The sequence below is a fragment of the Macaca fascicularis genome, chromosome 2, assembly GCF_037993035.2.
Source record: "Macaca fascicularis isolate 582-1 chromosome 2, T2T-MFA8v1.1".
Taxonomy (NCBI): domain Eukaryota; kingdom Metazoa; phylum Chordata; class Mammalia; order Primates; family Cercopithecidae; genus Macaca; species Macaca fascicularis.
In genome coordinates, this window is record NC_088376.1 from 184,295,493 (window position 1) to 184,323,425 (window position 27,933).

At 44.3% G+C, this 27,933-nt stretch overlaps 1 protein-coding gene and 1 long non-coding RNA gene across 18 annotated transcripts in view; one reads left to right on the forward strand and one right to left on the reverse strand.

Moving 5' to 3' along the window:
• ST3GAL6 (ST3 beta-galactoside alpha-2,3-sialyltransferase 6) overlaps positions 1-2,149 on the reverse strand; it is a 52,583-nt gene extending 50,434 nt beyond the window's left edge. For 9 of the 17 annotated variants that reach the window (XR_012431742.1, XR_012431738.1, XR_012431741.1 and 6 more), the window contains exon 1: positions 1,581-1,915. Coding sequence is in view for 1 of the 17 variants with exons in the window: in XM_005548324.3 (XP_005548381.3) it covers positions 1,581-1,752 (172 nt within the window). In the remaining 16 variants the exon portion in view is untranslated. Of the gene's footprint in view, positions 1-998; positions 1,137-1,275; positions 1,916-2,090 lie in introns of those variants that run through there. The other 8 variants (XM_065539273.1, XM_005548329.3, XM_065539272.1 and 5 more) reach the window with 5 other exon arrangements.
• Positions 899-27,659, forward strand: LOC102115079 (uncharacterized). Its single transcript, XR_012431743.1, has 6 exons — positions 899-1,091; positions 20,576-20,703; positions 21,811-21,896; positions 23,387-23,509; positions 23,678-23,739; positions 26,219-27,659. It is a non-coding gene; the product is annotated as an uncharacterized lncRNA (long non-coding RNA).
• Positions 27,660-27,933: the final 274 nt, after the last annotated feature.

Below are 27,933 nucleotides of genomic sequence, written 5' to 3' on the forward strand. Positions count from 1 at the left end.
GCAGTCCCATTTTACCGCACCATGTAAACAACATATGGTGCTATCTGGGACTTGAGGAACTATAGTAAAAATACAGTTCACATCACAAGGAATGAAGATCTCCCCTCCCGGTCTACATGACCACGAGAACAACTTAGGAAACCAGACCAAGGCAACACTTTCTAGAAAAATTCTCTTCTTATAAGCAAAGTTGCCATTATCTAAAAAGCCTCTGGAATTTGGCGTTACTCAGAGACAATAAACTAAATAACATCTTTTTTCGCAGATCTTGGTATGAAAAGCGTTCTTAGTGAAACAAAAAAGAAGCAACAACCAACTTGCAAAAGTCAAATCGGCATGCTTTCAAACGGAAAATGACCTGGCAGCCTGAGCAGATTTTCCCAAATATTTAACATCTCCCTGTAAATAAAAAGACAGCTTTATGGTCTGCAGCTAGGTGAGGAAGATTGAGGACCCGAAAGTCAAACATTCGGGCTAGCCTAAAAGAGGTGGCCCCTGGAGACCCGAAGAGTTATGAGGCTCAAAGGTCAGCGTGGACACCAGACCACAGAGCACGAGGAGCTTCCAGCAGAGCTGCAGTTTCCTTAACTATCCACCCACTCATAGCACCCAGCTGGTCCTCGTAAGGCAAATGGGACTTGCGAGTTTAGAATCGGTGTGATTTCGGATACACTAGCAGTCACCATGTTATTTTCATCCCTACCCCCACACAGTGTTTTTAAACATCATCTTTCAACGGCAACCTCTTCTCCCCCGCCTGCTCCTCCCCAGCGCCCCCGCCAACCCCCGCTACTGAAAATCCCAAAGAAGGTGCTTTGGGTTTGTTTTTGGTTTCTGGGCTGTCGCTTTTCATAGGTTTTCTTTTAAGCCAAAATAACAGCACACAAGAAAGACGCTTGAGATTGCTGGGATCTCCGGAACCGGCGGCCGCAAAATGACAAGTTGCTTCGCCCTTATCTTGAAAATTAACAGCAGCCCAAACACTGCAATTTACTCACCGTCCTCCTTTCTCCTAAGCTGCCTCGCTGCTTGTTTTGTTAGGTCTAGTTCTACTGTGGAGGGAAGAAGGGTTTCTCGAAAAACTTTATACGGTAAGAGACCAGAACCTTCCAGACCCCTCAACCCTCCTCGCGTACAGACCCTTTTACAAGAAAACAATAGTGAACGAGGAGCTGGACACTCCTCTTGGCTTCCCAGTTGCACAACCCCGCCGGCGATTGGACAAAAGAGGGTCCCAGAGCAGATTATCTCGGCCCCCAAGGCTCCTGGGCTTACCCGCGAGGCTGCGCGCCCCTCCCGCCCTTCACTGGGGCTCCAGGATTCCCGGGAGCCCTCTCGGCGGTGGCTGCGGCGCACCTCGGGTGGCTCGCGGGTCCCAGCGCTCATGGCCCCTTTACGCCTCCGCACGCCACCTCCTTGGTGCTGGCAGGGTATGTGGAGGGGTAAACAGCGCTCCGTGTCCCCACCCCCAACCCTGAGCCTCAGAGGCTGCAAAGCCGGAGGGTCCAGGCAGCACAGACCCCAGGCCGCCCGGACCCCGGCCCAGGACGCGGTCTCCCCGCACCCCAAATCTCCCTCACCCGGGCAATGCAAACCCGCAGCGAAGCCGGCCGGCGAAAGTGACCCGCCGAGGCCCAGGAGCGGCGACCACAGAGGCGCGCCGGGCTCCGCGACCTGGGGGGCCGCTGCTCTCAGCCCGTCCGCGCCGCTCACTCCAGCCGGCTGCTGCCTCTCTCGCGGCGCCTGCCGCATCGGGCCGCAGAAGCCCGAGGCCGGCGGAAACCAGAGGAAGGTGGCGCGGGCCAGGGGCGGCGCGGGCACGATTCCTTCCCCCCGGATCCGGCGGGGGAGCAGAGGAGGGAGCAGCGCTGCCGGGACTCTCAGGCTCCCGCCAGCCAGGATCCCGGGCGACTGCGCTGAGCGCCTCCGGAGTCGCGGGAAGCTCCTCCTGCTCCGCGGCTGGCGCCAGTTGCACGGTGGCCGCGGCCGCCCCCAAATTCGAGGAGGAAGGTGCACAGTGGTGGGAGGTTGCGGGCCTCGCTATTCCAGGGGAGGTGGGGGGCGAGGCGGGAGCGCAGCCAAATCCCTACCTTTCGGGCGGGGCGGACACCAGCCGCGCGCCCTCGCCGGGCGCCGGGACCGGAAAATCACAGCGAAGGGAGGGACGAGGAAAGGCGGCGGGTGGCTTCAGGACAAGGTAGGAGGATCGATTTCCACAGCCAAGAAGACACTCCCATCCCGCCCTGATTTGTTTGGAAAGCTGCAGGAGCTAAAGTGAGGGGTGGCCGGGTACTCCCCTTCCCCGCCGGGCTGGCAGGCGGCAAAAGTAAATACTGAGGCGTGTCGCGCCGCGGACTGACTGTGACACAAGGCTCAGCAGAAGGTTTGGTCCCTATCAGAAGGGGCGGAGTGTTCAGAGAGCTCCTTAATTCCGTGGCTCTGCCCTTCAAGGGCAAATGTGTTCGTACTTTTTATCTTTTGAAGGAGATAATTAGGGAGAACGAAGGTGGAACGTGCTTTTTGCCTTTTCTTTTCTCTCCATAGGAAAAACCCTACGTTATTTATGTCCTCTTACTTGGATGGCTCTGACTACTTTTTATAATGTGTTTGTCAAATAATTCCTTGTCTAGAAACATTCAGGTCATAGCTCCAACCTTTGGGCCCTGAGCAGTGTAATCACGTGTGATCAAATGACCCCAGAGAGAAGACCCACGGACTTGGATGTAATTCAAAGTTGGCAACGTGTCACGAACTGGAACAAAGTCCTTCATCTGTGATGAATTTTCTGGTATTTGTCTTTTTTTTTTTTTTTTTTTTTTTTTTTGAGACAGAATCTCGCTTTGTCACCCAGGCTGGGGTACAGTAGCATGATGTTGGCTCACTGCAAACTCCGCCTTCCGAGCTCAAGCGATTCTCCTGCCTCAGCCTCCCGAGAAGCTGGGATTACAGGCGCGCCCCACCACGCCCAGCTAGTTTTTGTATTTTTAGTAGAGATGAGGTTTCACTGTGTTGGCCAGGCTGATTTCAAACTCCTGACCTCAAATGATCCACTCGCCTCCACCTCCCAAAGTGCTCTGGTATTTGTCTTCATTGTAACAACAGCCCTAGGAGGAACCATTTGTTATTTTCCCAATCTTACTTAAAAAAAAAAAAAAAAAAAAAAACCGGCGGGGCGTGGTGGCTCGCACCTGTAATCCCAGCACTTTGGGAGGCTGAGGCGGGCGGATCACGAGGTCAGGAGTTCCAGATCAGCCTGACCAACATGGTGAAACCCCGTCTCTCCTTAAAATACAAAAATTAGCCAGGCGTGGTGCTGCGCACCTGTAATCTCAGCTACTCAGGAAGCTGAGGCAGAAGAATCACTTGAACTCAGGGAGGCGGCAGTCGTAGTGCGCTGAGATGGCGCCATTGCGCTCCAGCTTGGGCGACAGAGCGAGATTCTGTCTAAAAAAAAATCTCAGCAGGTTCAGATTATTCATATTCTTTGCCCTTTCTACAGATTGCCTTTGACATAACCCACACAGATTTTGTAATTTTAAACGTGGCTCTTGAGACATCAGGATAGTGAAAGAGTTTGGGGGAATTTATCTGAACTGACTGGTATTGAGGTTTACTTTGCTCTTTTAATTTCTCCTGGATTCTTCATTGACCTCTTCTTCATGATCTTAAAAACCAAAACTGGGCCAGGCGCTGTGGCTCACGCCTGTAATCTCAGCACTTTAGGAGGCCAAGGCGGTCGGATCATGAGGTCAGGAGATGGAGACCATCCTGGCTAACGTGGTGAAACCCCGTCTCTACTAAAAAATGCAAAAAAAAAATTAGCCGGGCGAGGTGGCGGGCGCCTGTAGTCCCAGCTACTCAGGAGGCTGAGGCAGGAGAATGGCGTGAACCTGGGAGGCGGAGCATGCAGTGAGCCGAGATCGTGCCACTGCACTCCAGCCTGGGTGACAGAGCGAGACTCCATCTCAAAAAAAACCCAAAACTGTATTTCACCACATCCACCCTGGCCTTCCGGACTTTTTGAATCTGCAAAGTAACGTGCAAAGGAGAGAGGCTATCTGCTGTTCTGAGGTGATGTTTGTGTTTCCTATGTGGTAGTGGCCAGTAGTGACTACTGTTGACCCCAACCTAGTTCAAAAGCTGCCTCTTCTGCTGACCTGCTGTGTGACTTTGAGCAAGTGGCATCACCACAGTGGGCTTCTTTTGTGTCAGGTGTAAAGTGAGATAATACAGCTTTTCTTGAAGGGTGATTAGGATTAAAGCAGTATCTGTTGTAAAGAAGGTTTGGCACGGTGCTTGCCCCCAAAACCATCAATTCAGGAAGTAAAATGTTAACTTTAAAAATAACACTAAAAATATTAACTACCAGTCATTGCCCACCATGAGTCAGCCACCCACCATGCATTGTACCTTTTCCTCTCACTCACCCTGCAAGCCAGTCATGGTAGAAAGGAAGGAACAGAGTCAGGTGGTCTAGGGCTGTACTGCCTACATGGGAGCTGTGACTCAAAGGAAAGCACCCGAGGCCAAAATCATTGTTCTTTCTGAGATATCACTGCTATGTAACTCTCTGTGATGGGAGGGGCTTTTGATCTGTGTAACATTAATTTTTAAAATTTCAAGATATATTATTGTATGGGCACATGATTGCTATTATGTAAATATTTTATATTCCTGTGGAAACTGACAAAGGCTTAAGTAGGGCGATGTAATTAAAAGTCTTTAGTCCTCTCTGGGTTAGTGTTTTTGGTCATTGTTTTGGAGAAATGCTTTCCCAATATATGTATATTTAATTCAGCCTTTTGGTAGAAGATTTCTTCTACTAAGCTGGGAGGGGAAAAGCCACAAAGGAGGGGAGGACTCTTGGGACATGCAAGGTCTTTGAAAGGTCCCTAAAATTATAATTTTCAGGCAGTGTACATATAGGGCTGGCCCTGTTTTGCTGGGTTTGTTTTTTTATTATAGTGGTACAGTCTCTTTGAAATAAATGCTGTTGTTTCATAGACTGTGGCCTCTGCACACCAGTGACAGGTGAAGGCCAGGTTCCCCCACATTACCATGGGAGGCCATTCAGCACTAAATGTGTACTCTAGAATACACCAAAGTATTTCTTCCTCATCCCCATCGTAGGGCCTGCCTTCTAAATTCTCCTGTTCTGTGCCAAGTACAGCCTTTTCTACCATGATTGATGGCAAGAATGTCTACTCCTTGTAGGAAAGACCTACTCATAAGGGTGTTCTCTCAGCAAGACAATCAGATCAGATCACAGTAGGTGAACCCCAGGACTGGAGCTACCTATAAAGTGACACAAGGCCACTTTCTGATAACATCCTCTTAGAATAATTTTTAAAACTTTAAAAAAATTTTTTTTTCCTTTACAGTACATGATGTTCAAAGGTTTCTTTTTAAAAATAGTTTTCAAGGTCGAGTTCAATTTTTTTTTTTTAATTTGACACATTGGTCAGAGAACATCGAGTTCAATTTTAAACACTATCTGACTCATGACCGAGCTTGACCAAGCTAATGGTTTTTAGATACAATCCTTGCTCCAACTCAAGGAGAAAATCCTGCCAGTGCAATCTTCTGGCTGTCTTGGAGTTTTATCTCCTATAAGCAATTATTTAAAGAACATGTGCATCTCAAAGAGAATAAGCCACAGTGGACCAGGCGCAGTGGCTCAAGCCTGTAATCCCAGCACTTTGGGAGGCTGAGGTGGGTGGATCACGAGGTCACGAGTTCGAGACCAGCCTGACCAACATGGTGAAACCCTGGCTCTACTAAAAATACAAAAAATTAGCCGGGCGTGGTGGCGCACACCTGTAATCCCAGCTACTCAGGAGGCTGAGACAGAAGAATCGCTTGAGGATGGGAGGCAGAGGCTGGAGTGAGCTGAGATCGTGCCCCTGCACTCCAGCCTGAGCTACAAGCGAGATTATGTCTCAAAACAAAAGAATAAGCCACAGTGTCTAAGCAGTCTAAATCCTGACTTAGAGCTATGACTGTCCACGACGTAGAAAATGTATCACATTAGCAAAAAGCAGTTTAGTTGCGGTAAGCAGAGTCATACTTCTCCAAAATCTCTATTTCAGACTAGAGTCTCAGCTACATTTTTGCATATGTAAATATCCATAGTGATGATTTTCCCACTATTGTGATTGTACAAAAAAGGAAGTCAAGTCTACCAGAAAGCTTATTTGCAACTTCATAAATGATGATGTCCTTATGTTCTGCCAGTTTTGCCAAAGTTTCAGGGGTCTTAGTTGCTCAGTCTCTTTTACCACAGGCTGGAGGGTGAGGGGAGGTGGGATGGTGGAACTGGGGACAGGTTCATCACAGACTCCTGAACATGTAGAGCCTCTGTATGGTGGAAACCGTAAATAGGGCAATGGACAGAAAATAAGTGCAACGTATTATTTTTTTAAAGGGAGACTATCCAGAATACGTTACAAAAAATGCCTATGGATCAGTACCCAAAAAAACCTATTTTAAAATAGAACACAAGCCATAAACAAGCAATTCATACAATAAATACAAGGGCCAGGTATGGTGGCTTACGCCTGTAATCCCAGCACTTTGGGAGGCCGAGGCGGGCAGATCACCTGAGGTCAGGAGTTTGAGACCAGCCTGGCCAACATGGTGAAACCCCGTCTCTACTAAAAATACAAAAATTAGCCAGGCACGATGGCAGGCACCTGTAATCCCAGGTATTAGGAAGGCTGAGGCAAGAGAATTGTTTGAATCTGGGAGGCAGGGGTTGCAGTGAGCCAAGATCATGCCACTGTACTCCAGCCTGGGCAACAGTGAGATTCTGCCTCAAAAAAAAAAAAAAAAGAAGAAAAGAAAAATACAAATAGTTTACAAGCATGTGCAAAACTTTATGTCCTTTTATAATAACACTACTTTTAAAAATAAAAAATATTGAGAAATAAGATTGGCTGAAATGCCGGGCGCGGTGGCTCAAGCCTGTAATCCCAGCACTTTGGGAGGCCCAGACGGGCAGATCACAAGGTCAGGAGATCGAGACCATCCTGGCTAACACGGGGAAACCCCGTCTCTACTAAAAATACAAAAAAACTAGCGGGGCGAGGTGGCAGGCGCCTGTAGTCCCAGCTACTTGGGAGACTGAGGCAGGAGAATGGCGTAAACCCGGGAGGCGGAGATCCGGCCACTGCACTCCAGCCTGGGCGACAGAGTGAGACTCTGTCTCAAAAAAAAAAAAAAAAAAAAAGATTGGCTGAAATTAAAAAATGAATGAGATATAATTTTGTCAAAAGACGTCAGAAAACTTTATGGAATTATAAAGTGCTACTTCCTTTTTAGAGGGCAATTTGGTGATTGCTATCAAATTTACAAGGTTCTTTAGGGTTTGTTTTTTTTTTTTGTTTTTTTTTTGAGACGGAGTCTCACGCTGTTGCCCAGGCTGGAGTGCAGTGGCGCGATCTCGTCTCACTGCAAGCTCCGCCTCCCGGGTTCCCGCCATTCTCCTGCCTCAGCCTCCTGAGTAGCTGGGACTACAGGCGCCCGCCACCGCGCCCGGCTAATTTTTTTTTTGTATTTTTTAGTAGAGACGGGGTTTCACTGTGGTCTCGATCTCCTGACCTTGTGATCCGCCCGCCTCGGCCTCCCAAAGTGCTGGGATTACAGGCTTGAGCCAGAACGCCCGGCCGGTTCTTTAGGGTTTGAATTTCAATTCCCTGATTAAACTTCCTTAACTTTTCTCCTTAGAAAGCATTTTGGCCTCAAGTCAACAAGCAATGTAGCAATGTAGGGGGTGGAAAAGCTACCTTGGTCAACACAGGAGGAAAGCTTCCAGTTGCTGAGCAGTTGCCAACACAGATTCAGAGATGGTGGGAGCTCTCCCTGGAGTTGTGTGGGGGCAGTCTACAAAACAATGGCAATTTAGGGCAAGGCAGCTTCCTCAGAGCTCTTACTCGATTATGGGAAGAACTAGAAGCCTGAACTACTGTATGAGTTGATGGGCCCCCGTTTCAGGAGAGGAGGGAGGTATCCCACCCTTCCCACATGTCTGTGGAGCTTTTCTCCTCATTTCTGCTTCAGAGTCTCATAACTAATCATTCTGTCAAAGTATTACAAATAGCTTTACTTTAGGTATACACTTAATTCATTAGTTATGCTTAACCGTTTTAGCTTACACCTTTGTCTCCTTTTGGGGGGGTTTACAGAGCTGGACTTAAAGCAACTTCATGTGAATGTTTGTAAAATTATTTCCAAATGCTTGATTTTCACAATAAGCCCCTGTTGACTTTGTAGCTGAAAATTTTGTGTTTTTCAAAACATTTTACAGTTAGAAAGTTTTACATGCAATTGCTTAGAGACATCAAATTGACTTTTACTTGTTGAGGAAAGGAGATAAATTACTTTTCTGAGAAGCTGTGACAACAGCTGATATTGTAAAGGGGTGTGTGCGAGATTATCATTAGGATCTTGATAGTTACAGTACTTTGGCTATTTATTCTCATCCTCGGAATTAAAAGAACTCATCTACCCCCAAACTTAAAGGAAATTCTCTCATCATTGTAGCGATACTTAGAGTGGCTGGTCAAGCTGAGACACTAATAGGATACAAACTTAGTGCTGGGGAATACACAAGGAATTGCCACCCGTTCACACTGGGGGCCCTCTCTCAGCTTTTGGTCATTACACCTGGAGGTAAATGGAGTGGCAGCAAGAGAATAGGAAGAAAAAAAAAACCTCACATGTGAGTTCATATTTATTATATCCCTCTAGATGCTAGGAGATTTTCTATATATTGCTTATCACACACATCAACCCTGAGGGCTACCATTATCCCCATTTTCCAGATGAGGAATTGAAGACTCAGAGAAGTTTCATAATTTGTTCAAGGATCTAGAGCTAATATGTGTCAAAACTGGGACACAGTGCTTTCCTGTTCAAGAAATGAATGATATGAGAAAAATTAATAGCTATTATTCTACAACGTGACATTGCAGGAAAACATTTACAGCCATAGTAAATTTAATATGAATCCTGTGAAGCCTTAATTAGCCTTTCGTGAATGGGTATCAAGCTGTCAGCTGAAATGGAATTGCAGTCATTTCCAGTGTCCATTGTTTCAGTTCTGGTTCTCAAACACCATCCTGTTTTCTTTGGGGGGATGTAGAATGTAGATTACTGAAAACTTTCTTCAGGACCACAGGCATCATTCCTCCTAGCCGAGTCAATGATCTCTTTCACTCACTCTCGGGGATGGATCCAATTTTTAAGGTAACTGTAGCGGCATCAGGCTCATCATAGAGAAAATACGTTTAGCAGCTCCCTGGGAGCATGCAAAGCCAGTACTTCAATTCTTCATTTCTGCTTCTTATGGGGAACTGTTTATTATACTACAGAACATTATGAATACAAGAGAAACAGCATTAATAATTAAACAGCCATACATACAGGGAACATCTTGCAATGAACTGAATGTGTGCTCCCAAAATTCATACATTGGAACAGGTTTCATTCGTCCCTAAAGGAAGTGAGCCCTTTGGGAGGTAATTAGGTCATGAGGGGGAGCACTCATGATTGAGAATACTGCCCTTATAAAAAGGGCCCCAAAGATCTCTCTCACACTCCTTCTATCATGTGAGCATGCGACAAGAGGATGGCAGTCTGCAGCCTCGAAGAGGATCCTCAGCCGAGCTCAACCGTGATCTCAGACTTCCAGCCTCTGGAACTAAGAAATAAATATTCACAGTTTCCAAGCCACCCAAAGTCTATGGTACTTTGCTGTAGCGACCCAAACTAAGACTTGTGAACATCTGAAATAAAAGTATAAAGAAAGATTTAAATTGGCTATTTTTTTCGAGTGATTTTGACTACTAATCTGTTTTACTACAGTTTTTGTTTACTTGTAAACCTTTTAATTTACTTTTTGTACTCAAAAGTGCCATGTTGGCAAAAGTTTTCTAAATCCTGTTCATTAATGGCAGTGGCTGTTAACTTGTGACGAGTATGTTAACCATATAGTGACATACTGACCATCCAAACAGCTATCTGCAATGCTTCAAAAGTGATAAATACTGATAACTTCAATCATCATTATAATTTTTTTACTATCCCAAAAAATGAAGGGTCTTATGAATCCTTGCCTAAGGACTAACAAAGAACACATATAATTTGTGCTCTTTGGAGAAAGGGAAGGATGTAAGCAGAATTTAATTGTATGTCTGTGCTTATCCCATAATAAATTAATGCATTTTAACCAAATCAAATGGGTCCTGGACTTTGGACCCACAATATTTTGTATAACTGAGAAAAGATTTTACTGGCTGTAGACTACAAAGTTGAATATTTTGAATCTTCCTGGGACCTTTGTAGTGAAGAGTCCTGCTTACTGACAATGTCTCAGATAGATAAAACTCTAATCCACAGGCTGGAAAACAGTAACACACCAGTACTAAAGATTTGGAAGTTGTTCCTAAATTTTACTTAACCCCAGGATTATTCACAGGTTCATTTGAACATCACTTCAGAAAAGGTGCATGTCTCTTCCAGTTCAGTACCGCCCACCTCCAACATTTATTCTGTATCTGAGATTTCTCAAGGATTCATTAACCAACTTCCATTGAGGGACTAGCGAGTCTTCTATTCCTAGCCCTGACTACTTTCTGTTTTGTTTTGTTTTTTGAGACGGAGTCTTGCTCTGTTGCCCAGGCTGGAGTGAGTGGTGCAATCTGGGCTCACTGCAACCTCTGCCTCCTGGGTTCATGCCGTTCTCCTGCCTCAGCCTCCCGAGTAGCTGGGACTATAGGCGCTCGCCACTACGCCCGGCTAATTTTTTGTATTCTTTAGTAGAGAGGGGGTTTCACTGTGTTAGCCAGGATGATCTCGATCTCCTGACCTCGTCATCCGCCCGCCTCGGGCTCCTGAAGTGCTGGGATTACAGGCATGAGCCACCGCGCCCGCGCCCGGCTGCTCTGACTACTTTCTTAACTCTTTGTCTTGTATCTCCAATTGCCTGCTGAACATTCAATTCAACATGTGTTTATCAGTTCCCAATGTAAAGCTAAACTCTTTAGGCTTCCAGCTCAGCCAGCCGTTTAACTTAACATTTTTATTGGTGATAATGATTTTTCTTCCATTTCCCCACTTATGAAACCTCAGTCATCCTGACCTCTCCTTTTTCCCATCTTACTTGATCTTTCCTCCTTCATGTCATTAACACACTTCACATTCAATTATTAAATACATCTTTACTTAGTGCCTTTACTTTGCCAGGCACTATAGTTCTAGGTGCTAGGAGTACAGTTTACCAGCAGAAAAATAAAAATAAATTATTACTTGCTGTCTCTCTCTAGAGGCTCTCTCTGTCTCTCTCTCTCCCCCTCCCCACCCTCAAGAGAGAGCAAATTTTTTATTTTTTATTTTTAACAATGTTTAGAGACTGGGTGCTCTGTCACCCAGGCTGGAATATAATGAATAACACAATCATAGCTGACTGTTGCCTCCAATTCCTGGGCTCAAGTGATCCTTCCACCTCAGCCTCCTGAATAGCTGGGACTACAGGCGCCCACCACCACACGGGCTATTTATTTTTTGTAGAGACAAAGTCTCACCATATAGCCCAGGCTTGTCTCCAACTCCTGGCTTCAAGTGATCCTCTGCTTGGCCTCCCAATGTAATGGGATCACAGGTGTGAGCCACCATGCCTGGCCCCTTGAAAGAGTCTTCAAAGGTCATCTTGTTGATCCCTTTATCTCTGTTTCACTTGTGCTTCCCCTCCCATAGTGTTCATTCCCGTTCCCTGTGTGAGGTCTCCTCACCTAGAGCTGGGATCTGTGTGATGCTATCCCAGGGATCCACAACTCACCATTCTACTTCTCAGTGTTGGGCTAGTCGCCCAAACTCTTTCTCTGCTTAGGCTTCTTTTCTGTATCTCCCTAGAATAACCTGCCTCTTCCACCTCACCACACTCATTCCCCAAAAACAAAGCACAACAGTGGACTCTGGCTTCTCTGACTCAATCAGTCTAAGATTTTTTTTTTTTTTTTTTTTTTTTTTTTTGAGACAGAGTCTCGCTCTGTCGCCCAGGCTGGAGTGCAGTCGCCGGATCTCAGTTCACTGCAAGCTCCACCTCCCGGGTTCCCGCCATTCTCCTGCCTCAGCCTCCCAAGTAGTTGGGACTACAGGTGCCGCCACCACGCCCGGCTAATTTTTTGTTGGTTTTTTTAGTAGAGACGGGGTTTCACCGTGTTAGCCAGGATGGTCTGGATCTCCTGACCGCGTGATCCGCCCCCCTCGGCCTCCCAAAGTGCTGGGATTATAGGTGTGAGCCACCACGCCTGGCCTCAGTCTAAGATTTTTTTTTTTTTGAGACGGAGTCTCGCTCTGTCGCCCAGGCTGGAGTGCAGTGGCCGGATCTCAGCTCACTGCAAGCTCCGCCTCCCGGGTTTACGCCATTCTCCTGCCTCAGCCTCCCGAGTAGCTGGGACTACAGGCGCCCGCCACCTCGCCCGGCTAGTTTTTTTTGTATTTTTAGTAGAGACGGGGTTTCACCGTGTTAGCTAGGATGGTCTCGATCTCCTGACCTTGTGATCCGCCCGTCTCGGCCTCCCAAAGTGCTGGGATTACAGGCTTGAGCCACTGCGCCCGGCCTAGTCTAAGATTTTTAAACAAAAGAAACACGAGTTGTCTTCTGGTTATCTGGTGACTTTTAGTTTTTATTCTGTAACCAAAAAGTCACTGAGCCAACAGAACACCAAAGCTCTGTTACCTTCTTGAGATGGAGGAGTGATAAATGTTTACAGCAGGGATATATATGGGAACATAAAGAGATTTAAGACAAATTCCTGTTTAACATCATCTATCAACACAAGACAAAAAATGGCCGCCCCAAGTATATGAAAGTCCTCAACAGTCAGATGAAGCAGGAAAAAAAAAAAAAAAATTTGTTGAGCATTAAAGAGGGGCTTTGGGCCAGGCACAGTGGTTCACATCTGTTATCCAAGCACTTTGGGATGCAGAAGAATGACTTGAGCCCAAGAATTCTAGACCAGCCTGGGCCACATAGTGAGACTCCTTCTCTAAAATATTAGCTGGGTGTGTTGGTGCATGGCTGTAACCCCATCTACTCACAAGGCTGAGGCAGGAAAATCTATTAGTCCAGGAATTCAAGGCTGTAGTGAGCTGTGATCGCACCACTGCACTTCAGCCTGGGCGACACTGCAAGACCCTGTGTCAAAAAAAAAAAAAAAAAAAAGCCAGGCACTGTGGCTCATGCCTGTAATCCCAGCAATTTGGGAGGTTGAGGCAGGCAGATCATGAGGTCAGGAGTTCGAGACCATCCTGACCAACATGGTGAAACCCTGTCTGTACTAAAAATACAAAAATTACCTGGGCGTGGTGGCACGTGCCTGTAGTCCCAGCTCCATGGGAGGCTGAGGCAGGAGAATCTCTTGAACCAGGGAGTGGGAGGCTGCAGTGAGCTGAGATTGCACCACAGCACTCCAGCCTGGCGACAGAGCAAGACTCCATCTCAAAAAAAAAAGAGGGATTTTGCGTTGATTATCATATCTAATAGCAACAAATCTGGCAGTTAGATATTACCGAGGTAATATGATGAGAGCAGAAACAGTCAAGGACAGAACGAGAGGCAAACCTAGGTCTCTGTGGGTCCAAAGCAAAGACACACAAATTCACCTGATGGAAGGGAGGGATCCAGTGCTCTTTTAGGAACCCTCTCAATTGACTGTGACATAAAAAGAAAAATTTTAACTGAGGAGAACAAATATAACTTAACTCCCAACTTTCTGAGGTTTGATGAAATATTGATAACAAGTAACTAATTCATGTCATTACTTTTCCTTTTTACTTTAAGACTAAATTTCACGTTTGTCATTACATTAACATTTCCATTTTTTTTTTTTTTTTTTGAGACAGAGTCTTGCTCTGTCGCCCAGGCTGGGGTGCAGTGGCCGGATCTCAGCTCACTGCAAGCTCCGCCTCCCGGGTTTAGACCATTCTCCTGCCTCAGCCTCCCGAGTAGCTGGGACTACAGGCGCCCGCCACCTCGCCCGGCTAGTTTTTTTTTTTTTTGTATTTTTTAGTAGAGACGGGGTTTCACCGTGTTAGCCAGGATGGTCTCGATCTCCTGACCTCGTGATCCGCCCGTCTCGGCCTCCCAAAGTGCTGGGATTACAGGCTTGAGCCACCGCGCCCGGCCTTTTTTTAAATTTTTCTTTTTTTTTTTTTTTTTTTTTGAGACGGAGTGTTGCTCTGTCACCCAGGCTGGAGTGCAGTGGCGCCATCTCGGCTCACTGCAAGCTCCGCCTCCCGGGTTCCCGCCATTCTCCTGCCTCAGCCTCCCGAGTAGCTGGGACTACAGGCGCCGCCACCTCGCCCGGCTAATGTTTTGTAATTTTAGTAGAGACGGGGTTTCACTGTGTTAGCCAGTATGGTCTGGATCTCCTGACCTCGTGATCCGCCCGCCTCGGCCTCCCAAAGTGCTGGGATTACAGGCTTGAGCCACCGCGCCCGGCAACATTTCCATTTTTTTCCTAGTAAAAATTGTGCTTTTCTTACTATCCTTAAAAAGAAAGATCTGGGAATGGCCTATTAAGTAAAAAACTGTCTGAGTGTAGCAGCCTGGCCCTTACAGTTTCCTTTCTTTGTAAATGTTATTTCGGAAAAGATTCAGTACTTTAGGAATTGAGTCGCCTTTTCCAAATTGTGTCTTGCTGGGAGATGCTAATCTGAGTTCCAAGAACAAAGGATATCTCGCAAACAAGATTGAGTGCTAACCTCCCCTCCGACACCCCACCTCCAGGCCATATTCAGTACATATTAGCATATTAAAAAATCAGGTAAAAACAGCAAAAAGGAAAGATGTTTTAACTTTCCTTAAATGTTAAACAGATCTAAGCAAGCTTGTTTTTGTGTCAAAGACTTTTTTATTCAGTATTCTATCATAATTTCCTATCTCCATCTCCCAAAGCAAATTAAAACAACAATAAAAAACCAACTGCTGTAGATTTGGGTCTGTATATATCCAGTTAGAGAACCAAGGGCTGGGATCTTTGATAAAATCAACTGTGACTATAAAGGGTTAAAGATGAAAGTCACTTTATTTCATTAGGAATGTATTTGTCAATCTATTAATTTATTTTAGAGACGGGGCTGGAGTCAATGGCACAGTTATTCACTGCGACCTCAACTCCTGGGCTCAAACAATCCTCCTGTCTCAGCCACCTGACTATCTCGGACTAAGAGATAACACTACCACACATGGCATATCTATCTTTCTATCTGTCTATCTATCTATCTATCTATCTTTATTTATTTTATTTATTATTATTATTATTATTTTGTAGAGAGGGAGTCTTGCTATGTTGCTCAAGCTGGTCTTAAATATCTGGCTTCAAGCAATCTTCCCGAGCTGGCTTTACAAAGTACTGGGATTATGGGTGTGAACCACCGCACCCAGCTCTAGAAATATATTTAGAAGAAAATTGCATGGCAAACTTGCAGTGACAGGTATAATATAAAATCATCTCTGTATTTTCGAAACCATACATCTATCAGCATTTTCTTCTTTTTTTTTTTTTTTTTTTTTGAGACAGAGTCTGTCTCTGTTGCCCAGGTTTGAATGCAGTGGCGTGATCTCAGCTCACTGGAATCTCCACCTCCTGGGTTCTAGACATTCTCCTGCCTCAGCCTCCTGAATTCCTGAATAGCTGGGATTACAGATGCATGCCACCACGCCTGGCTAATTTTTGTATTTTTAGTAGAGATGGGGTTTCACCATATTGGCCAAGCTGGTCTTGAACTCCTGACTTCAAGTGATCCACCCACCTCGGCCTCCCAAAGTGCTGGGATTACAGGCATGAGCCACCGCACCTGGCCAGCATTTTCTAATATTTTATTACGTAAGTATTTATGTTTTAGTTCATACATAATAAAATAGATTCTGGTCCAAATTCGGATAAATGTCTGAAATAATTTTCTATTATTTTGCCTGCTGGCTTTTCTCATTTCTGTAGAAGCAGCTTGTGCAATGTAAATTATCTAGCATTAAATACTTTTACAATCAAAGTCTTAGTGCAACATAAATTCCTTTGGCATCAACCTATGTCTACTTATTTCCAGCACAACTTTATAGCACATCAGAATGTGAACTGAATATTGGAATGATATTTGATATGTGTGTCATGCCTTCATTAATTTATTGCTTTACATGTTTCATGAGAACCTGTATGTCCAGCACAGTGGCATTGTAGGCACTGGACATACAGAGTTCTAGATGGAGTTTCTGCCTTGGGAGGTGATACGAGAAAAATAGGCAGTCAGACTAAAAATACTTACTGAGATTAATACGTGTCATGCATTGAGCTAGGTTCAGAGAATACAGTGGTGAACAGACAGGTTCCCTGTCTTGATGATGCTTGCAGACATTGTTCATTCAAGCTGCTATAACAAAATACCATAAACTGGGTAGCTTGTAAACAAAAAACATTGATTTCTTATAGTTCTGGAAGCCGATAAGTCCAAGATCAGGGTGCTGGCAGATTTAGTGTCTAGAGAAGGTTTACTTTCTCATAGATGGCAACTTCTTTGTCCTCACCTGGTGCAAGGGGCCAACCAGCTCTCTGAGGCCTTTTCGATAAGGGAATTAATCTCTTATAAGGCTCTTCCTTCATGACCTAATCACCTCCTAACCCCACCTCTTAATACTATTGCATTGAGGACTAGGTACAACATATGTTTGGGGGAAACACAAACGTTCAGGCCATAGCAAATATGTAGACTAATACTATTTCAGCATATTGCAACTATTAGACATAAACAGAATTAATAGAAACAAAAGGAAACAACTTCCTAGGTACATCAGGAAAGATGGCACTGGTGATTTACTTTATGTAGAATATAATTGTCTCTTTTTTTTCTTAATTTTTCTTTACTAGTACTTCCTTATCTTTGCTGTAAATAAAGCATGCATGTACCCAAGATTTGCCAGAAGAACGATTCTATCTGAGGATTCTCAGCCACTGAGATGTGAAATGGCTTTCCAAAAAAATCTTTAGTGCTTGGACACTCTGATTCATACCACTTAACATAGCTCAAAGCCATAGCATGGATTATTGATGCCTCCCCAGGGGTTCTCATTCTGTAAGATTAGAGTGTGATATCAGACTTTGTACTATTAACAGGCTCCCGGAAGTTGCTCATGCTGCCTGTCCAGGGGCCACACTTCAAAAGGCATAGTTTAGAGGATTAAATATACCAACTTAAAAGTTAAAATAATTATTGGAAGACTAAGGCAGATAATATCTCTGTTTCACAAGATGAATAACAAGCCTAGGTTATTTAGAAAATGCAAAGTTATAAGGAGGTAGACAAAACTCAATACAGTAATCAATATTTCATGTCCTCCGTGTAACACTCTATTAACTTGAAGCCCAAAGCCTCCATCTATCACTGATTGTCAGAATCTAAAATACTTTGAGGTTGAAATGCTTTGTTATTTGACTTGAAATCACCCTTTTTTTTTTTAATCTCATAGACAGATCTTTTTGAAATTTAGATATTAAAAAGTTATGACCCCATCTGTGACCAGTAGTATAATGCTGGACTTCATTATGAGGCCTCAAGGCCACTGCTTTAATGTAGGGAGGCAAACTCCTTTTTTCTTTCTGCATTCTCAACCTCCTAGGCTCAAGTGATCCTCTTGCCTCAGCAATCTGAGTAGCTGGGGCTACAGGCATGTGCCACTATGCCCAGCTAATTAAAAGAAAAAAAAATGTAGAGATGAGGTCTCACTATGTTGCCCAGGCTGTTCTTGAATTCCTCAGCTCAAGCAATCATCCTGCCTCAGCCTTCCGAAGTGCTAGGATAGTAGACGTGAGCCACCGTGTGTGATTGCAAACTCCTTTTAAGACAGCATCAGGCTGGGCGTGGTGGCTCATGCCTGTAATGCCTGCACTTTGGGAGGCCGAGGTGGGTGAATCACCTGAGTTCAGGAGTTGGAGACCAGCCTGGCCAACATAATGAAACCTCGTCTCTACAAAAAAATACGAAAGATTAGCCAGGCATGGTGGCAGGCGCCTGTAATCCCAGCTACTCAGGAGGCTGAGTTAGGAGAATTGCTTGAACCTGGGAGGCGGAGGTTGCAGTGAGCCGAGATGGCGCCACCGTACTACAACCTGGGCAACGACAGTGAAACTCGATCTAAAAAAAAAAAAAGAATCAATGAGAGCAAACAACAGGGACAATGATGGTGGTAACAGTCCAGAGCAATTTGGCAACATGAGGAGACAGATGCCAACTAAGTGACTTTAAATGAGAAAAGCAAACTGAACATGGAGAGAATTTATATTTTCAGATTAATCTATTTGAGGCCTGAAAATTCAGTGTACCCAGTATGAAGAGGACTATACTGATAAACAGAGTTGTAAATAGAAACATCATACCCAGGTCAGAAAAGAAAGTATCTATACTGTATTTTCCTTCTGCAGCTGCTGTGACAAAGTATCACAAACTCCGTGGTTTAAAACAACACAAATTAATTTTTCTTTTAGTCCTGGAGGTCAGACGTCTGAAATCAAGGTGTCAGAAAGGCTATGTTCCCTTCTGGAGGCCCTTGGGGGCAACCTTTTCCCTGCCTTTTTCAGCTTCTAAAGGCTACCTGCATCCCTTGGCTCTTGGCCCCTTTGTCCACCCTCAAGGTCGGCAGCACTGTGTCTTTAGAGAAAGAGTTCTCTGACTACCTCCCCTGCTTCCCTCATCAGATCTCCTTCTCTGACTGTCTGTCCTGCTTCCTTTTTGTCATCAGATCTCCTTCTCTGTCTGTCCTGCTTCCTTTTTGTTATCAGATCTCCTTCTCTGTCCTGCTTCCTTTTTCTCAGGACTTTGTGATTACACTGGACCCATCCAGATCATCCAGGATCATCTTCCCATCTCAAGATTCTCCACTTAATCACATCTGCAAACTTCTTTTTGCTGTGTAAGCTGACATATTCACAGTTTCTGGGTATTAGGATGTAGACATCTTTGTGGGTGGAAGGAGGAATTATTTTTCTGCATATGCTGTTTATTTTGTTCTATCAAAAAACTCTTGGGGGTGCCAAGCACACTGGCTCATGCCTGTAATCCTAGCACTTTGGAAGGCTGAGGCGGGTGGATCATTTGAAGTCAGTAGTTTGAGACCAACTTGTCCAACATAGTAAGACCCCAGTCTCTACTAAAATACAAAAGTTAGGCCGGGCGCGGTGGCTCAAGCCTGTAATCCCAGCACTTTGGGAGGCCGAGACGGGCGGATCACGAGGTCAGGAGATCGAGACCATCCTGGCTAACACGGTGAAACCCCGTCTCTACTAAAAAATACAAAAAACTAGCCGGGTGAGGTGGCGGGCGCCTGTAGTCCCAGCTACTCGGGAGGCTGAGGCAGGAGAATGGTCTAAACCCGGGAGGCGGAGCTTGCAGTGAGCTGAGATCCGGCCACTGCACCCCAGCCTGGGCGACAGAGCAAGACTCTGTCTCAAAAAAACAAACAAACAAACAAAAAAAAAAGTTAGCAGGGCATGGTGGTGCATGACCGCAATCCCAGCTACTCAGGAGGCTGAGATAGGAGAATCACTTGAACCCGGGAGGCAGAGGTTGCAGTGGGCCAAGATCCCACCACTGCACTCCAGCCTGGGCAACATAGCAAGACCCTATCTCAAAATATCTATATATCTTTAGATAGATATAGATATAGACATATAGTGCTGGGATATTGACACAACAATAAAAAGTTAGACTTATTTTACTTCTATCCAGAAAAATACCCAAGCCTAAGTGGAAATGACAGAAATAACTTTTATCTCCATATTTAAAAGAAATTGTGATTAATAAGGATTTCCTTAATTTTTTGAGGACAATATAAACCCTTCTCTGTGCGCCACTCACTGTGAAAACACACTGCCTTCTTTGTGGGGTATCTACGTCCATTTTCCTCTTCACTGTTGTTAATAGGAGCCCACGTATTTTCATGATCAGTGGACTGTAAACTTTAAAGGAGGCTGGGCTTTTCTCCCGCCCCAAGGGTGTAAATCAGGATTGGTTTGAGCCAATCACGACAACCATTGCCTTTGTCATTGGTTAGGACAATGGGCATTGGTTAGGATGGATGTGTGGCACAATTCTTGCTGATGACATAGGGGAGGAAAGGCTTTGGAAAAGCTTTTCTTATCCCTTAAAAAGATAAATGAAGCTGGGTGCAGTGGCTCACACCTATAATCCAGCACTTTGGGAGGCCAAGGCTGGCAGATCACTCGAGCCCAGGTGTCTGAGACCAGCCTGGGCAACATGGCGGAACCCCATCTCTACAAAAAATACAAAAATTAGCTAGGCATGTTGACATGCACCTGTAGTCCCAGCTACTTGGGAGGCTGAGATGGGAGGATCACCTGAGCCTGGGAGGTCGAGGCTGCAGGGAGCCAAGATTGCACCACTGCATTCCAGCCTGGGCAACACAGACTGTGTCTCAAAAAAATAAAAAATAAATATATAAATAAAAAATAATAAAAAGAAAAAAGATAAATGAGGGATGTGGCTGCACTCTCTTCTCTTCCAGCTGTGAGATATCAGTGGGCAAGGATGTGATGCCTGAAGATGTGGCATCTACCTGGAAACAGTCAAGGACCTGAGGACAAAGCCAGCATCTGAGGAAGACAGACAGAAAGGATCTGGATACATGATGAGGTAAATGAGCTGCTAAATTATCCAAACCTGGAATAATAATATGTCATTTAGTATGTTTATATGTAGTATATTCAAGTACATTCAATGTTAAAGTCAATTATGATATTCTTCCCTTTCTTACAGCCTGAAAAGTATCTTGCATACACCAGTGGCAGCACAGAATCCTGACAAACCGCTCATCAAAAATCAACCACAGACTCTCTATGCTCTTACCAAAACGCTGGCTTTGAGAACTAATTTTTTTTTTTTTTTTTTTTTGAGACAGAGTCTTCCTCTTGAGTAAAACATGGGGAAAAAATCTTTCTCAATTTTATCTTTGAATCAGACTATATCATGAAAGGGCTACGTTTTTATCCATTACTATTAATACCATGAAGGGTCCAGCAATAGATACATCACCTATATTAACTATATAACTATCTTTCAGAATTAATTCCTGCATAGATAAATGAGTAATTCTCTAATTCCTACAATTTCTACAACTCTAAGATTCTGTGATATCAAAATTTTCAAGTATTATACTAAACTCTCAATATATATTGATAAACTGGTTCTTTTGCTATTGCAAAAATTCAACCAAGAGATAGGAAAATAGGTCAACGGCAACAACAAATTCATGGAGACTGCAGCAAAAGATTATTTGACAGACTTTCTTCCCTTATATGGAAAAGAGAGCTGTTCTCCTTTTTGACCCATATTCCCCTAAATACCCTCACAATCTTCTTAGGCCTCTCACTCCTTCATTTTCTTTACTAGCCCCTCCATCTCATCCTTATTTTGAATTCAGATGAGTTAATACAGTTTCATGGGCTAGTTCAGATTCTAGAAAGGGACAGCTATTCAGAGATGATAGTGACATGCTTTTCTCTTCTCACACTGCTTCTCTTTAAAGAATTTACGGGACCTCTGCCTACATTTACATCTCAAGAGAATAGTTTCATTTGGTGTCACATCCTTGCCAAAATTCATTGAGAATATTGGTAAAGGACAACATATTTACAAGGATTTCTTTAGTAAAAACTGGGGAGATTGGCAAGTGACACTGTCACTAAATAAATAAAAATAAAAACGGAGAAGAGCAATAACATTTGATTTGTTCTTTCCCAGTCTAGGGAAGAATATCAAGTCATATGAAGTCCGAGACAATGGGAAAAGAAGAGGTATTCCTGTGCAGGCCCTCTTCCGGTTAGAAGGTGATGGTTTCCAGAAGTCTGCACCTGTGTTTCAATTACCTATATGGAGTTTGTAGGACTAAACTATATTCACTATATTTTCTTATTTTTGTGTGTGTGTTGGATGCTCTGGCAACTGGGGCCTTGGTAATTGGGGAGGGATAAGTCTTCTCAGGAAGAGCTAATTCTTAGAGAGAGAGGGAGCATGCTTTTCATATGCAAACTGCTCAAACTGGAGTCCACACTCCCCCAGCCTCCTCTATAGGACTCTTACTCTCCAGCCCTGCTCTGATCATCTTGGGACCAGGAACCAGGCAACTCAGGATGGCCTCTACACCCCCAGAGCCCACCGACATTATTCAAACTAGACAATTCTAAGCTGCTTGCCCTACCTTGACCTTATTCCTTTCCTTGCAAAACGCAACAAAGCCTCTTGCCACATTTACCTTCTGCTTCCTCTGCCTCCTGACTGACCCTGGTGCTTTTCTTTGTGGGCCTTCGTGGCTTACCTCCTGTTTCTAGGAACCTGCAAGTGTAAAAACTTCTTTCTTGGCCGGGCGCGGTGGCTTAAGCCTGTAATCCCAGCACTTTGGGAAGCCGACACGGGCGGATCATGAGGTCAGGAGATCGAGACCATCCTGGCCAACATAGTGAAACCCCGTCTCTACTAAAAATACAAAAAAACTAGCCGGGCGAGGTGGCGGGCGCCTGTAGTCCCAGCTACTCGGGAGGCTGAGGCCGGAGAATGGCGTGAACCCGGGAGACGGAGCTTGCAGTGAGCTGAGATCTGGCCACTGCACTCCAGCCTGGGCGACAGAGAGACTCCGTCTCAAAAACAAACAAACAAACAAAAAAAAACAACTTTCTTCGTGACAGTCATTTCCGTCATTTCCATGTCTGCGTGTCTTACTATACCTGTTTTAAACAAATCCAGAGCACATTTTAAAACATAAATTCAACTGCTGAACCTGCTATGTAGAGCAATTCAGGCAGAGGGAATGGCTCATGCACACTCTCCAGGTACTATTAGATATGAGTTCTGAATTTCTCTCCAAAGAATCAATATGTCAGTATGTTCAGTTCTTTGCCTTCTACTTTTAAGCTTAACTTCCTCATAAAGCAACCTTTTTCTATTACCTGCTCCACCCTGACTCATTCCGATTATCTGCTCCACCCCGACTCATTCCGATTACCTGCTCATTCTCCACCCTGACTCATTCTGACTTTCTGCTCTGCCATAACCATTTTTCCCGCCAAACCACTCATCCCATCACTCTCTTTAAATTAGCAAATTGGAATTAGTTTAGCCTGTGCGGTCTAACCCAAGCCAATAGGGGAACAACACAGCAGCAAGGGCCACGGGCGTCAGGGATAAGGACCTCTTCCCCTCCCTTATCCAAGTGTGTGCTCACCATTGCTCCATCTGTAAGGGCACACCCTTCTATAGAAGTATGTTGCCTTGCTGAGGATTAAAAAGAAAATTTTATATCCGAGTACTATTTCTTTTGCAGCACTGAAACTTTATTTATAATAGTACGAATGAGCCTGGTATGTGCAGGGAAGAACCAGCAGATCGGTCTGGCTGGAGCACATCATACAAGGGGAGCATAATGGGCAAGGAAGCCAAAGAGGAGGTAGGAGCTAGATCGTTCATCACGCAGGCTCTTGAAGGCAAGGGTAAGGAATTTGGATTTGATTCTAAATGTGAAAGGAAGTAACTAAAATATTTTAAGCAAGGAGTGATTGAATCTGACATATTTTTTTTTTTTTTTTTAATCACTCTGGGGTCTACATGGAGAAAGAATTACACTGATGCAAGAGTGGAAGCAGAAAAGCCAGTCCGGAGACCACTGCAGGACCTGAGGCAAGAGACGACAGTGGCTTGGACCATGCTAGTGGCTATGGATATGGAGCCCAGTGCCATCTAAATTTATCCTAAGGAATGCAGAAAATCAAAGGCTAGTCTTATATGAGACAAACTCAAGCCCCAGTAGAATAACAAATGGGACCCTAAGAAGTATAAATAATGCCAGATCATTTCTTTCTTTGATAGAATGATGAGTCGCTTTAATCAGGGGAAGAAGAGTTTCTGGTAAAAAATCTTGAGTCAGGCACGTTTTCTTTTACGTCTCAAGATAGAATTGTCTAATGCTTAGGTGGCCCACATCCTACAGGTTATCTAGTTTGGTTCCCATGTTTCATGAGTAAGAAAAATGAAGTGAGCTCATCCTGGTGAGGGTTTTGCCCAAATTAAACCTCTGGAGAGTAGATTCTTTAATGCTCAAGAGGCTTTTTGCAAGGAAAGGACGTCCTCTTTGGGCTGTGTTTAATGCTCAATTTATTAGTCTAATATTCTATTCCCAGTAAAATGCTCAAATTCAGGAAGGATTCTAAAAAAATCAGTTCAACGTTTTTTCTCTTCTTTTTTGTGCCTCTGTTTTTTAACCTCTTCAAGATAAGACTGGATGATGATACCCATCCAACTTATTTTCAAAATGTTTTGGAAAACAAAGATATTGATAAGCAGGTACTATGCAGAGTGCCAGATTAAAACCTTTAGAGACTCAAAAAAAGTTCAAAAATGTTATAGAGTCCATACCCGATACGTAATTCTATATACAAATAATAGTAGTCCATAATGTAAGTGGGAGACCAGCAAGAGCCTGGTAATTTTCAGATGACTTTTTCCGTAGTTTAAAAATAACCACTTTTTAACTTAAAAAAAGTTCTTTTGATGCCTCTGTTTTTGGTGCCCTAAGAATGTATCTAATCTGCATTTGGGTAATCCAGTTGTCGTTGAGCATCTGCCATGCTAAGCACTGTGCTTCACACTGGATGAGGAAATGGGATGTGACAGAGAATGACTGGAGGGCTTCTTGATTGTGTTATCAGAAAAGACCTCCCTGAGGAGGGAACTTTCAAGTTGAGTCTAAATGATGAGGAGAACCCAGCTACGTAAAGATCAATGGAATGAGCAACCCAGGAAAAAGAAAGAGAAAGAGAAAGGAAAGGAAAAAGAAAAGAAAAGAAAGAAGAAACAGGATCCTGCACATCAAGTAGCTCCCCATCTAGTCAGGGAGACAGACATAAAAAGCACTCAGTTTGTCCGGGCATGGTGATTCACACCTTTAATCCCAACACTTTAGGAGGCTGAGGTGGCTGGATTGCTTGAGGTCAGGTGTTTGAGACCAGCCTGACCAACATGGTGAAACCCTGTCTCTACTAAAAATACAAAAATTAGCTGGGCATGGTGGCAGATGCCTGTAGTTCCAGCTTTTTGGGAGGCTGAGGCATGAGAGTCACTTGAACCTAGAGATGGGGCTTGCAGTGAGCAGAGATCGTTTCACTGCACTCCAGCCTGGGCAACATGGAGAGACCCTGTCTAAAAAAAAAAAAAAAAGGGAAAAAAAGCTGATTTTAACACAATGCAGTTCCTGCTGCACTAGGCGTGAGAACAGGAACCCAATAGAAGGAGTGATTAATTAGAACTGAGAATTGAGAAAGGGCTGTGACAAGCAGAATGTACAAAATTATAGAGTAGCATTGTAAAGATTTAAACTCTTGCTTCAACGGAGACATTTGTTAAAAAACAGATTACTGGGCTTCCCTCCACATTTACTCAGTCAGAATCTCTGAGTTGGCTGCCTGGGAATCTATGTTTTTGACCAAGCACCTTCTGATGCGAAGACATTTTGTGATCCTCTGATTTATGGAATAGGTTTTGAAGTTAGGTGACTCGGACATAGGACCTACATCTCACTTTTGTCACCTGCGAAATGAGGATAATAATACAATCTTCCTCACTGGGTAACTTTGAGGATTAAACGAGGTTGTATTTATAAAGCGTTATCTATTATGGCTATTATGTGAAAAGTATAGCTTTGATCATAGCCGAGTGAAGAACTGAACAAGCTGTCTCTGAGCTCACTTGACATATATCAGAATCTTACATGTAGGTGAAATGATAGAGGCAAGGTCACAGCCATTGGGATAAGCTAGGGAGACTAGAAAAGCAACATTCAGGGTTGGGGAGGAAGCCATTTCTACTGGAGCAGGAGAAGAGTGCACAGCTGTTGTGTCAAAGATTTGCAGAAAACAGCTGACTTTTCCTCTTTCTTGTTGTTGTTGTTGTTGTTTTTTTAACTTCCTCCTTTAATTAAAGTACAAATTATTTAAAGACTTCCTTCCCCACACCTGAGCCTTGCCCTTGGCTAAATCAAAAGAGAGGTATCTCCTTAAGAAAGGGAAGCCCCCCCACGGAAGTGAGGAAGTTAACTGGGCCAAGTTTGGCCGAGGAGAGTCAGGACTAGGAAACACTGGATTGATTCAAACCCTTTCTACAGTCCACAGGGCCTGAAAATTGCTTCCAGCAACTGACAAGTTCATCCCCTTCCAACTGGTCTGACAAGCCCTGAGGAAGGAAGACAGTGATATCCACCCTCCCACCGCGCCCCCACCTCCTTAACTGTAAAATTGTCCATCTCATCTTGGACTATCCGGAAACCAACATGGGACTACACGAAACCGCTACTTGAAGATGAGCACCAAAAGAGTTGTTTGTGGAAAATGGTTGACCAGGATCAATGTTATGTGTAGATGTGCAAGAAACTGCCTACCTTCTAGTCTCCAATTATCTACATGTGTATAGGAGATGTTGGAAATTTCTTTTTGGACTGATTCTTTGAAGCCTTACCTCCTTGCATAGTCCTGATGGAATAACAAATTAGGTTCCCAGGGTTGAGTGAGAAGAGTGGGTTTCAGGAGTCATTCACACACTGCATTCTGCCTTCCAGAGGCAGTGAGGGGCAAGAATAAGAGAAGGATCATGGGCTTTGGGGTTAGCCAGGACTACACCCAAATTTCTGCTGGGCTTGGTACTAGTTGGGTCCTGGAGCATGATGCGTTCCCTGTTTTGTTTTTTTTTTTTTTGTCTGATCTGGTAGCCTGCAGTAAATGGTTGTTCCCTTGGCTTTAGGATTTATAGCCTGTGACCAGTTACCAGATTATCTCACCACTGAAGGCCCAGATAGTACTGTGTATAATGAAAGCAAGTACCGTTATTAACACTTGAAGCTTTTTAACCATAGTATTTCTCAGTTCAAAGCAAAGAAACTAGATCCACCTATTTAGTTTTGCATGACTGGTATAGATATCTATAATATTGAGAGGAGGGGCCAGCTGGGCTTCCTGGGTCGACTAGGGGCTCAGAAAGCTGTGAAACTCACTCATTTCCTGCATCAGGACTGACTTTGGTCCCGGATGAATAATATTGAAGATATATGCTTAAAATATTCCTAACACCAGGATGTGTGCATGTGTTTTCTTGCCCAAGAAAGGTATAAACAGCGAAAATTTTGCTGTAAGTTTCCCTGTGTCCTCTCTCCCTCTCTCCCTTCCCCCTCCCCTAAACTAAAAGGAATGTTAAATGCCCGTTTTCTGTGACCAGCGGACCTTATCTATGCTCCTAATTCCAATTCCTTGTAAACATACTTTGTAAAGTCCTGTGAGATCCTGTCTCCTTTGCCATGCCACTACAAGGTCATAAAGTAGATAAAACCTAAGTTGCAATTCTGGTTTTCCTCAAAACCTAAAACATGTCACACAATAATTTACTGCCTTTGTTTCTCGCTCTGGTAACATCTTCCCTCTGCAGGCACGTGTTTCCCGCCTTAAAGAGTTTAAAAGGCAACTGCATAATCTAACTCTGGCTACCCGCTGGGGACCCCTTCCACGCTCTGAAAGCTTTGTACTGTCACTCTGCTCAATAAAGCCTACAGCTTTTTTTCTCTTGGTCCGTGTCTCCATCACTCGCCGCAGGCAGCCGCCACACTAATTCTTTGGTGTGGCTAAGGCAAGAGCCTTTGGCATTACAATATGTGCTACCATATGTTGTTTGTTTCTTTGTTTAGTAATTTTTTCTTTTTTTACTTTTTATACGATTTTTTTCTTCTTTTAGAGATGGGGTTGTGTTGCCCAGGCTGGTCTTGAATTCCTGGACTCAAGGGAGCCCTCCCACCTCAGCCACCCAAAGTGCTGAGATTACAGGCATGAGCCACCG